At 31.7% G+C, this 13,930-nt stretch overlaps 1 protein-coding gene across 1 annotated transcript in view; it reads right to left on the bottom strand.

The window, feature by feature from the left end:
- Positions 1–13,930, bottom strand: part of LOC143228591 (proteasome activator complex subunit 4-like) — a 125,514-nt gene that overhangs the window by 95,496 nt on the left and 16,088 nt on the right. Inside the window, 6 exon segments of the mRNA XM_076459817.1 lie at positions 2,931–3,050; positions 4,170–4,244; positions 6,353–6,416; positions 7,108–7,257; positions 12,597–12,641; positions 12,808–12,924. Of these exon segments, the coding sequence (XP_076315932.1) occupies positions 2,931–3,050; positions 4,170–4,244; positions 6,353–6,416; positions 7,108–7,257; positions 12,597–12,641; positions 12,808–12,924 (571 nt within the window).

Genomic DNA, 13,930 nt, shown 5'->3' with positions numbered 1-13,930 from the left:
GAAATAAATATTCCCTGAAAATAACTAATATACCTTGCTTAATTTTAATTATTCCAAGTTCAAAGAGCAGTGCCATATAGTCAAATTCCTACCTACAGTTCAGTTTAAATGTGTTTTTTTTTGAGAATTTAAATTACTAGCACCTACATAGTCAGGATGCTCTGCTATTAGTTTGTGTCTTAGTTGTGAAGTATTTATTTAAATAAAGTAGCACTAACAGCAATGGGCAAATTACAGTACAGTAAATGACAAGAATCTAGATAGAAATCAAATCTACATCATCAACACAGCTATATTTGATAACCATGGCTGTTACCTCAATATAACAATCATTTTAATTAAAAATAACAAAAATATGCATTACTTAAATGGTTTTGGACAAATAGCAACTCTAAGATAAAAATTTAGGGTTAAAATTGGTTATAAATACTAGTTGTCAGTCTATGCCATCTCAACATGCATTTTTCATATATTGTTGCAAACTGCATGATGTAACAGTATGTGTGTGTACCTTTTTTTACGTAGTTTAATATAATTGCAATTTCTATATTAGATATGAATACTTTCTGTACTTCAAACTTTAAATATAGTTGTAATAACCATTCCTTGAATCATCAATGCACATTAATATCTACAGGAAATACTGGAATATGTAAAATGTGTGTGGAGGGGTGTTTTGTTTTGTTTTTCCACTATTAGACAATTTTATGTTCTTTACATATCTTGTGTCAAACATATGCCTCTTCTGATATACAATCAATCACAGATACATAATTAGATGTTTCCACATATGACAGTATCAACACAAATTTGGCATTGCATTCCACCAACTTTATTAAGTGTGCCATTTGGACTAGAGCTTTTAAAGCCTACTATATTTACTGGGTAAACTAGAAGAAATTACATTGTTATCACAATTACAAAAAAACTCTGTTCTCTCTGCTGTATTCTTCTAAGGTTCTATGAACTAAGCTATAAATAATTATTATACTTTTTAAAATAAGTTTCAATGGATTTTTATTTGTTTTTTGAATTTTGTGCAAAGCTACACGAGGGCTATCTAGCTTGTCATCCCTAATTTAGAGGGAAGGCAGCTAGTCATCACCACTCAATGCCAACTCTTGGGCTACTCCTTTACCAATGAATAGTGAGATTGACCGTTACATTATAATGCCCCTACAGCTGAAAGGGCAAGCACCAGCTTATTAGGATAATGTGACTTATCAAATTATCTCACACTGACAGACAAGTATTGTATAATAACCTAGAAACCTGTTGCTTATAAATAAAATAGAATGTATAAAAGTTGAACACTACACAAACACAGTTCTACAAACATATATAGCTGTTGATATACATGAATAACATTTTTCTTAAACACAGACAAATGCTTCACTTGAATTACTATTTTTTTATTCGTATTTCACTACAGACAGGTGTAATAAAGAATACTGAGCCATAAATCTTCTTATATGATGCTGTGAGAGTATCACAACTTGGTACATTGGAGATTTCCAGGCAGTCATGGACTTTACTGATTGATTTGTTTATAGACAATTCTTCCAAGCTGCCACTTGCAGATCTATTTTAATAATAAAACTTTCCTCAAGAAATTAGTTTTGTACTTCTATGCTACTAGTAGATTTACAAGCTCTTTCAAGACTTTCACACAAGGAACATCATTTATCTAGATTTTCAATCCTTATAAATAAGTTTGGTATTTCTTCAAAATTTTTGATGACTTCCAGATTTGCGTGTGAACCCTGTCTTCCAAAAAACAATGAGCAGCAGTAAAAGCAATGAATAAAAGCTAATTGATAAATACAACAAGAACCTTAAACCAATAACTGAGTGTGTTGGCAGACAAAGTGTTTAAGTACATAACATTACCACAAAGCATGAACCAGTGGCTAATGCTTTGAAAGGAAGCAGTAACAGCTAACACAAAATTGAAAAGACAAAGAAGCAGTCTGGTGTGAAAGATTTAGTTGCATATAAGGAGTGAAGAACGTTTGGATAAAGCCTGTGGTTCTTTCTTGAAGAATAAGTGGAATGAAAACCAGAAATGGATCAACTGGACATCCCTTCATTCAAACATTAATTAAAAGGAAACAAAAAACTCAGCTACTTAAGTAAAAAAGTCAGGACCAGTAGAGAGTAATGTCTGTATTACCAGTGAAAGATCTGTCATTTCAAATGATAAAATAAAGAGGAGGAAAGATAGTAGGATTAAACTAGATGGACGAATCGTTTGTAAACTCCATGGACAAACAAAGTGAAAACAACCAACAGAATTCTGCAGTACTCAACAAGTTGTACCTTACAATGAAAAAGGAAATATTCAGGTTAATGTAAAATGAATCACAATGGAGGAAGAAGAAGAGGCTGTTGATGATGAAAAAACAAAAGATGAACAGGCCAGATTAATACAACCATAACAAGAAATGGCCCAGATCCAATGTTTACTATATTCACAGGCTAATGTTGGGCATTGTTCACTAAAGTTACATTAAAATATAAATTAAACCAGCATTAGATTTCACACAACTTCTCCATAATTACCTGCTGAATTAAAATGGGCTCTGAAGTACAGAGATGGTTTTGCTTATGAACGTCTAAGGACATAAAACATGCAAATTTACATATATACACATACAAATACACACACATATTTATATATATAAAGTTATAAAGAATGCGATACCATCTTATCAAAACATGAATGATTTGAAAATGTTTATTTTCACAGAACTACCATGTTTAAAAAGTTCAAAATATTACAAGTAGATGACCCTAAAAAATTAATCTTTTCTATATAATGAAAATGAATGCCTTGATTAAAACATAATATGGAGTTTATCAACGTCCCAAAATATAACCTAATTAATTTTAGATTTCAAAATATAAATGTTCAGGAAAATACAGCATACCAACATTGATGCAATCCAGTTTACGGAAGGAACTACATCAAATGTAGAATTTATTCGGTTAACTTGAACACTGTTCTGACCAACAGGAAGGTTAAAGCTGTCAAGAAGTCTGGTGAATATCTAAAAAATAAAAACATAAATATCACAATAGTAAAATTCAAGAAAGAAAATTTCTTATTAAACTTAGAGTTTGTTTGACTAGTAATAAAACAATAATGCATGAATTGTGTTTTCATTTTTAACTTATATTTACATTTGGTTGTTTATCAACTTTATTATCACTTTGTTCTTTTTTAACAAACATCTTGATCCCATATCACGTACACTTATCTATTTGTGATACAATACATAAAAGTCAATATATAAGAAATACAAATACACAACTTCGGGCTGAAGTCGATCTTTGTAAATTTTTACACACTCATAAAGCTAAACACATTTTTTATTTAAAATACATCATGCACATTCATTAAAACATACACTCATATCTCATGGTTCGAAAACTGGTGGTTTTTTTCCATTTACAGCATCTACAGCAGGGGTTCCCAACCCCCTGGGATAACATTAATTTTATTTCATCAATTACGTTTTCAAGTCGCGAGTGCCAAAAGGTTGGGAACCCCCTGATCTACAGTGTATATTATATTTGTATATTTTAAGAAAGGGATAATATATTTCAAAGTGTAGATGATTAAGTAATAAACTTTGAAATTTTGATGCTATTTTGGTATCTGAAATACTGTCTGATCATGTCATATAATTACAACAACTTTTGTCAATTTCATATCTTTGTCATGAGCTATCATCACGAAAGTGCTGAAGATATAACAACAACAGCCAGAAGAAGTGAAAGTTTCCTACATACACTGGTATTGCTTATGAATGTCAACAGCTTTTCAGAATTCATAATTTTCTTTATTCATAGGTTTATGTTAGGTGTTGCTCACTAAAGTTTAATAAATACAATTTAAACCAGCACTGGATTTCACATAACTTCTCCATAACTAGCCCCTGAATTAGAATTACAATCATCATATTCATTTTAAACTGGAAATTCACAATGCCATTTCATACAAAATTCACTGAAATATACACCACAATACCCGCTATGAAGTATAACACATTTGATTTAATTCTCATCAGCAATGTCAAAATTTGTAAATGATTATGCCACAGTATTCAAACAATGTATAACTAAAAACTTAGAACTATCTGCAGATAGTAGTTACAAACACTTACTTTTGGAATGTAAGGTTCCCAGTCAATGTAGCCAATATTGTCATGAGCAAGTCGAGAAAAAAGCCAAACAAGACTCTGAAAGAATTACATAATTTTGCTTAAAAGCAAGAAGAAAACAAAATGCACATTATATTTTACTTTATAATCACAAAATTTTTACATGTGGAATTAAAAACATATTTATATGGTTTTCTAAAACTAGAAGATTGTCTGCAAATGAATTAGAAAAGCTGATGTTCTATCATAATTTTCTTATGTTCAATGTTCTTAACATATATTCATTTTCTATTCTATACCTTAAAGTATATGTAATTAAAGTAACTGCTGGGTGATGTGTATATTTATGATGAATTTAAGTTCACAGATAACAGTGTGGATAACACCTAAATAACTTTAGTCCAGTGTATTTTTGTTTAAGTGTGACATGTTTCAACAACTGAATTTTCCATTAAACGACATTGCCAATAACTGGACTATTTTGAGTACTTAACCTCAGAATAACATGCCTTACAGGTATTTCAAAAATTCTAACTGGACATATTCTACAAACTAATTCTACATATTGTAGGCTTATATTCCATTAACTTCAGAAGTGAAATTCTTGTGAGTAACATGCTTAGCACTTGGTCAAATGTTTTTAAATGTATTTTACTTGTTTACCTATCTATTTTATCATTACAAAGATTGTGACAAGGCAATTCACAAGAGTATGTAAAGTCTGATATGGACAAGTATTTCACTTGTATCGTCATTAAAATCTGTAGTCGGCAATTAACAATATTTTTACCAATATTAATTTGGATTTCACACTTTCAGGTTTTCAAGTTCATCATTATTAGGGTAACATAAACTTAGCAGTACAGATAAGTAATTCCACAATAAACCTATTAAACAACTGGTAAATATTAAAATATAAAACACAGTAAGTAAATGAAAAGATCAGGAATTCTGGATTTGTAAATTTATCTTGACATACAAAAATGGAAAAAGCAGGTGCTACTTAAGTTAAATTAAATTGGGCATTATTCTGAGAAGAGGAAATTACTGGAAGAAGAAGAGCCTGTGACAAAGTTTTGCCAAATAAAAGTATTAGAATTTAAAATGATCTTTCTTATTTACTTTGGGTACTTTGTGAAAAAACTTTTTTATCTTCAGGATGACTGAGAAATTAATGTTTCATATGCTGAAAACATGTGAGCAAGTAACATAATTTGTGTTATCACTTATTATTAGAATCAGTGACACAACTACAAAAGACAATCTCCCTCCCACACACACATACTAAAAGTAATTTGGCCCTATACGTTTATTCTACTTGTCAACAATTCTTACGCTTTCAGATCCTTTGGATTCCCTTGTGGCACAAAGCCCCCCCTGCAATTGTGAGAACATACTTACACCCCTGATTATTGTAAATTACAAAATCTTCAGTGCTCAATATTTTAGATATATAATGAATAGATGGTACAAATTTAAGTAAGTGGTCAAAAACACTCCATGTTGTTTGTTTCAAAAATTAAATAAATTTGTTAGATGTAATAAATGAAGTTAATTATAATACACTTCATTGTGCCTATTACAGTTGGCCAAACACTTTAATGACATCAGTGTTCTATTACTATAACAAATCATAGCTGTTTAATAATGAAATAAGCTTTACATTGGAATTTTGTTATCTGTTTAAAACTGTAGTATTTCAGGCCACTGGAAGGGGACCATCTTCAGGTGAGGCATGATTACTAATTTACATGGACAATGTATTTCATGCTGTATAGAACACACATTCTACCAGATTATAATTTAGGTTGTATCCAAGGATGAATGTGTCAAAAATGTTACTATTAGTTACGTCCTCATATTTTAACTAAATTTTTAGGCACAACTCTAGGTGAGCATGAAAGTTATCAACTATGAACACTACATAGTGATGAAAATATAAAAATGTAATATAAGCAGTCAATTTATTTAAAATGTAAATCACCTTGTTTGTGTATCTATTATATCAAATGTTTTGAAAAATGACTGTCATTGTTGTTTGGCAGACAAAGCAGTTAAACACACCTTGAATAAATAACCAAACTGAAATGTAAAAGCAAGAAATTTCTTTCAATGTAATTTCATAACTGAACTTGCACATATACAACTGCTAATTTGGAACAAAAATACAGGTAGAAGATACTTACATTTTCCCATGTAGGAGAGTTTTGAAATGAATCCCAAATCTCCATAAATTCTTCAAACCATAACCTGAAATAGATGGCATGCTACATGAGCATGAAGCCTTATCACATGTTCATTTCAGTATATATGTGGCATGTATGTCACATTTTACATAAATATAAAGGTAAACAATTATGAATCAACTAAAAAGTTACAGCATGAAGTTTTAAAAACTCATTTTTAATATGAAAAAAACATTAACAATACTTCAAGTATAGTATGTTCCTTTTGGAAGATTTTATTCCATTAAAGGATGTGAGAAAAGTATAACAACTCTTTTATTATGACTATGATACATTTTGTAATGTCACAGCTCCTAAAATGGAATTTCTATTATAAACTATAAATGCATATGCATAGAAACTAATACAAGTTTCATCACATTTTTGTAGTTTAAGGAATTGCAATGTTTGACATTTACCACAATATCATGAAAACTTCATCATATATTAATTTTTTCCACTCCTTTTATAGCTGTTAATATCTTTTTGAAAACTGACACACCAAAATTTACTGTAAAAAATTTTGTAGAAACTTAATATGTTACTTGTTCAAAAATATCACAGAAGTTGCTATGAATCATTTTGTTTTCATGACTAATACTTAAAAAAAACATTTACTATACATGCATTGCCAATATTCTATAATTCTATATTACATTATTTAATAGCTTCAGTACTTCTATGGCTTATTTCAAATCTTGAAAAGTTATGCCAACCTGAATCCTTTATCATAATTATCAGGGCCCAACAGAGTAGGTAAAAAGAGCTCAAAGTACATCATAGCTTTATTCATAGTCACATCAAAAGGACATATCAGAGGCCGCCATTCTGTCAACATTTCTTGTGTGGATTCCACTGAAAAATATCTAATATCGAAAGGTTAAAACAAACTCATTTTTTAGCAAAGGAAAATCAAAATTTATCTTATAATGGAATAGCATACCAAAACAAGTTTCTCTAAATTCATTTTAATTTATTGCTAAAGAAAGCAAAGTTATAATTATCCTATGCTGAAAATGTATTTCCAACAGGTATTTATATCTTCTCACACAAATATCTATTGTATTTCAGTGCTGTCCTCTATAACCAAAATTCTTTTGTATGCCATAAGCTTTGAGCTTTCACATACCCCACAATTAACATTGTTTAACTGCATCTCACAAATAAATCATCATATGGCAACTCTCCACCAATAAGAAAGTGGCATACTCTTCTGACACATTTGACTCCCTCTATTTTATTGTACTAAACTATAACTTTAAATTTTGGCAGAAAAAGGAACCACAAGTTTTCACTGAGGAAAAAAGGTGGGAAGTTTGAGAAGTATGTACCCATTAGAAATACATTTTTACTACAGGAAAATTATAACTACTAATGCAGTACATCTGTTCATATAAATAGCTAGAATCGCAGATTGAATACACTGCTTGCCAAAATCTTAAGGCCAATGAATATAAAGGAAAAAATATCCATTTTGCATTGTTAGACTCAATGACTTATTTGAGTAGAGCTACGAAAGATGAAAATAAGAAAAAGGAAAATAAAAATAAAAATCGTTTTTGGCATTTAATAGGGAAATGTAAACACTACCAAATTAGCCTAAATACTAGCTGGTCAAAAGTTTAAGGCCATACCAAAAGGAAGTCCTAAACAGGGTAGAAAATGCCCAACAAGAGGTCTCAGTAGTGAACTGCATGGCTGACATTGCAAATAACTGCAAACATTCACTTTGGCATGGTCGATATAAGAGTTTGCAGAAGGCCAGCTGTTGTTTGATGCCCCTGTATAACCTGAAGCTCCACTGTTCCATGGAAGGAGAAAGCAGCCCAGATCATGTTGGAACCTCCTCCACTGTGTTGTGTAGAAAATGTCTCTGGTGGGATATCCCTATCGTGCCAGTAATGTTAAAAGACATCAGGATCATTCAGGTTAAATTTTTGTCTCATCAGAGAACAAAACCTTCTTCCACTTTTCTAGATCCCATATTTGGTGCTTCTCAGCAAAGTTTGACCTAGCTGTTTTGTGGTGTGGAAGGAGGCATGGCCTTTGAATATGTTGATGATTTTTAAAGCCTTTCTCTCGTAGATGTCGTTTTATTGTTCTTGAGCTGCATTCTGCATCCGTGAGGGCCTTAATCTGGTTCAACAATTGGCTGGTGTCTTGTTGGACAACCCGTCAAATCCTCCTGCTTAACGCCGCTGAAACTTTCTTGGGCCGACCACTTGAAATTCTTGTTCCGTATCCCTCAGGATCTTTTAAGAAATTTGCAGCAGCAGTTTTATTACACCCAATCTCACCAGCAATGGCACGTTGAGAGAGACCTGCTTTTGCAACTCAATAATTCTACCACAATCAGACTGTGTCAATTCTTTAGCCTTTGCCATGTTTTAACCCAATGTAACATAGGAGATGTCATTGGGAGATGCTGACAATGATAATGCTTGAACACAAATGACTAAATTTTGTTACGTGTTTACCGATTAATGCTTCATTTCAGTATGATCTTAAACTTTTAACCAGCTTGTATTTAGGCTAATTTCATAGTGTTCACATTTTCCTTATTAAATGCTAAAAAAGTGTTTTACTTACATTTTCCCTTTTCTTATTTTCATCTTTTGAAGCTCTACTCAAATAAGTGGTTGAGTCTAACAATGCAAAATGGATATTTTTTTCTTTATGTTCATTGGCCTTGAGATTTTGGCCAGCAGTGTATATGGAAGAATCAAAGAAAGAAGCATCCTTCAAAAGCATCTAACAAATGTCCTAAAAGGCAAGATCCTCACAGTGAATGATCATATGTTGGAGACAATACCACTTCAGTACCATGTATACTTCCCACCTTGTGTGCAAGGAGGTGATGCAGACATGGGTGGTAAAATGGAGGAGCACATCCTAAAGGGAGAGAACAATGGAATGACAGGGATCCAAACCACCAAATCTCTGAATCTCAATCCCACAGATGACAGTAATATGGGTGAAAGTAGGAAGAATGTGCCCCAAGATGTAGAGTGGGTAGGGCACAATAGATTGTGAATGGAATATCAATTCATCCAAAACCAACCATCAGTAAATCAACTACAATCTGAAACCCAGCCACCAGTAAGCAATGTCCATGTGGGGTGTAGGAAAGAGAATCACACTGCTGACAAGTCAACTACAATCCAAAACCTAGCCACAAGTAACCAACATCCATGTGGGAGTAGGAAAGAGAATCATACCATCTTCACCTCAAGTTCAGTATACCACACGAAAATATAATATCCACCAATCTATAAACATGACACGTGACAGCAAAGTGATAAAATGTTTGACTAAGCTGGGAACCTGACATCCAAATGATCAGTATAATAAAACTTTCTATGTATTGTGAAATATCCAACTCAAAACCAATCATACCCCAGCACAGTATCATCTTTGGAATATGTAACTCTTTGAGGAAGAACCACAGCAGCTTGCATGTTCATCCACTGTACCCCACAACATATTAGTAATGAATGAGGCCAACTGAATGAGGCAACAGAGACAACAGAAATATATGTGTGAAGGCTTGGTTGACTGTTCTTGCTACAAATCCAAAATCCATTCACTAGCAACTGACATCCATATGAGTATAGGATGAGGAATCCCAATCACAGGGGTGAACTACAATTTTGACAGCTAACTCCAAAGCAGCAACATCTCCTTGGATATGTCCATTCAGAGATAGAGCACCATATAAGAGGAAATATCATCTACACTAGCAAACCACCAGCCTACTCTAAACTGAATAGAATCATCATTTTTGTATCACATGCCACTATCACATTCAGTGGCTTGAAACTTAATGCAATAGCTAAAGATAAAAAAGAGCAGCCAAAGAAGTAAAAATTGAATGCAAAAACACAGATACCCCATGTGAAGTTAAAATCATAGGAATAACATCTTACCAAATAAAATGACCAGTGGAAAAGAAAAAAACATCCATAAGTCTCAATTAAAAATGGAAGTGAACTTGATTCATGACAGTGACTCACACCAGAAGATCCCAAAAGCAAAGAGGCCACATACATGAGGAAAACATCAAATACCCCAGATGGAAACTGTCTCAATGTGGAGGTAAAAAGGAGGAAGGTATCCCATGAAAATCTCCAAAAAATAGATGAAATACCTCTGAAAGGTGGTGTATAGTAAACAATACCAGTAGAGGAGGCAATAGGGGAAGATAAAGACTGAAAAACTTGGTTAATGATAAAGAGACAGGATTAACAGGGTCAGCCACACACACAGATCACAGAAATTTTAAGTGCAGAGAAGCAAGAAAACAAAAAACAATCTGCCTGGTGGTAAGCTAAGGCAAAAGTAACCAAAGCCCATGAAGGGTAAAGGCAAGTTAGCACCATCTCTCAAAATAGAGACAAAAAGGCCCAGCATGAACCAAAATGTCCATAAAAAGAGGAAAATGAAATAAAAAAGATACTATGAATTATATATATAAAAAGGACTGAGGTAGGCCTAAAAAACTTTGCAATAGAGACCTGGGAAGGTCAAATCATAATCAGGTGCAGGAAATTGTCAAAATATACATCATAGCAAACAGTCTGGACAGTTTGAGAAGGAAAGCACGCAATATAGGGAAAAAGTTGGGTGGATCCCAGCCCCAGGTGTCCTCAGAGACAAAATTAATTGTAAGAAGTATAATATTTAATCATATTAGGAAAGTGAAATAGTTACTATATTTTAAAATTAAGTAGGTATATATTTATATTTAACCTACTTTACAATTTACCAGTAAAATAAATGATAGACAAGCTTCAAACAACAAAGATATGTGTTAAACCTAATCTTATGTGGTGGTATAAAAGGTATCACTAAACTTTAATTGACAAAGACTAACTGTCCAAAAAGTAAGTACAAATCTAACTCAACATATGTTACCGAAACCAAATAACTACAAATAATAATATTAACAGTTTAACAGCTTATCTGTCCAAAATCAGAGGACCATATTCAGAATGTGTGGGGCCATCCCAAAATTGAGGCCCGACATAGGTCAACTCAAATAACAATCATTCTCTTGAGTACTGCCACCTGAATGGAAGTAAATCATAAGATTTTAAAAGTGGAAACATAAGCTTCAGTGAAGAACAATAAAGGAAAGTTATAATTTAAAACTGATAAACTGTAGTAGGAAAACAACAGAAAATATCTCCACCATGTATGAAATTAAAAAAACATGAAGTGAGCACAAACAAAAATGTCTTGACAACAGCACTGACAAATGAAAAATGACAGTTCAGTAGAATCAAATAGAGGGAGTCGCATAGCTCAGGAAAGTATGTCTCACTTTCATTAGCGAAAAGTTGTCACAACTATTTACAAGCAACATGCAGTTGAACCATAATGATTGTGGGGTATATAAGACCTCAAAACTTGTAACATGTGAAAAAATTATGCATATAGCTGAACAAGAATAGCTATTTTATGTGAGTGGAGTTAATGTATGATATTAGTAGTCTGTTATTAAAGTAAGAAGTATATAAACACAGATATTATTTATGATCAAGTAACTGAGTTCCTGAATGATTTATTAAATCAATTACGTTTCTTTTTTTTTTTTTAACCAGAAATGAGTCATACACATAGATAAGAAAGAAACAGTTGAGCCTTATTCTCCTACCAGAGACATTTCAACATGGCACGAAATGATACAATTATTTGTTGAAAAATGCAAAAGAGATTACAATACACTTAATAAAATGTCAACATATAAATTAATTCATAAAACAATTACCAAATTATTCTTATACAACATAGAAATGCTACAACATACTACAGATGAAAGAATATTTTGTATTATAACAGCAGCACATAATTTTATCTTTAAGAAACTCAAACTACTCTTGATGCATCAAACTTTAAGTGTTCAAAACTTTGTGATTCTTTAAACAACAGTCCCATAAAAGGTTGCTCAGTTAAGAAAAAAATATTTCAACTTAAGAGTTTGTAATATAAAGAAAACATGTAGGTTAAAAAATTACAAACAAAAATATGACACTTGTAACTTAATCTAATTCTTTAAGTTTATTTTTATTACATAATCCTGTTTGCAATCTTTTTAAGGTACCAAATAATTTGGTAACTAAATTCTAAAATCATCTAATGTCATATCATCTTTGATACTCTTAATAAAATTTTCCTTAATGAGCTATCCACTGTATGAACTTACACTCTGCAAGAGCGTATCATTGTCTTCAGTGTATCTTCTAAGTTTCTGAAAATAAAGATATGATTATTAAACAAACTGAAATTAACAACAAATCTGTTCTGAAGCAAATTAACTCATTTTATTCAAAAAGCTTACATAGGTTACATGATTTCATAAATTATGACTAGGAAATATATATCACTTTTATATAAATGTTATCACAATTACCTACCGAGGTAACAATAACATCCCTAAGTGTTCAAAAGATGAGTCCAAGGCATTTTTATATAAGTTATAAAGAGGCCTCCATGGGATTTCCAGCTCAGCTCTGGATAACAGTTTCTTTTTTCTGTTAAGATGTAAAACATATTAAAGATCCTAAAGGGCAAGGACAAATGAATTAAGACAAATACAAAACAAGATACAAGTTCAATTATTTTACTACAACAAAAATATATTATTTGGAAAGGTTACAGATGACAAATTGCCAAGCATAAACAGACTGCACCATACAGATTTACATAGTTACTGTGGTACAAACAGTTTTATATCCACTAGATAAAAAAATGTATAATTTTCTCTTGCATATACTAAGCACTATAAAAGAAGTACATGCACAGCAAACTCAATCCATTTGTGTATTTTGTTCCCTTGCCTTCAGAAAACATGTTTGTATCCAGTTTATTTATCCATTTAACAATTATAAAAATATCTATTTAAATTTAATAACCCACTTGGAAAAGTAATTCAACTCAAATAACATGTTCATAAAAATTTAAACCAAACAAATCATTTATGATAAACAAATTTATATAGTCACTGGAGAAACAAACAATTGAAGTGGTGTTTTAATTTTAACTATGTTATACAAAAAAACTATTATTTTTGTGCTATGAACTAAAAAGTTCCTAATTCTTAGCTAAATACTCCTACTGCAAGACATTAGACACTATGGCTGAGGAATCCAACCAAATGCACATATAGAAATGTTAAATAGTAGCCACTCTAAATAACCTTACTTTATTGCAATTTGTTCTTTTAAAACTAAATATCAAAAACAAACAAGAATATGTGACCACATACAGGGTGTTCAGAAAGTCACTGTGCAGTTTTGTAATCATATTTTATTCAGTCTATTTCAAGCCAGGAACTGATAGCAGTGTTTACAAATAAAATAAGAAGGATCCAGGCCTGTATTGATGCCAATGGGAGTCACTTTCAACATTTTTTATAATTGTCATTCATATTTACCTCCTGTATTCTATATTAAAACATGTCTGTTAATAAATATACAAGTGCACAGTGACTTTCCGAACACCCAGTATTTTGCAGCAAATGAAATGTTTATGAAAAAT

Source organism: Tachypleus tridentatus, chromosome 10, assembly GCF_004210375.1.
Source record: "Tachypleus tridentatus isolate NWPU-2018 chromosome 10, ASM421037v1, whole genome shotgun sequence".
Lineage (NCBI taxonomy): Eukaryota > Metazoa > Arthropoda > Merostomata > Xiphosura > Limulidae > Tachypleus > Tachypleus tridentatus.
This window is presented reverse-complemented; position numbering and strand designations above follow the sequence as displayed.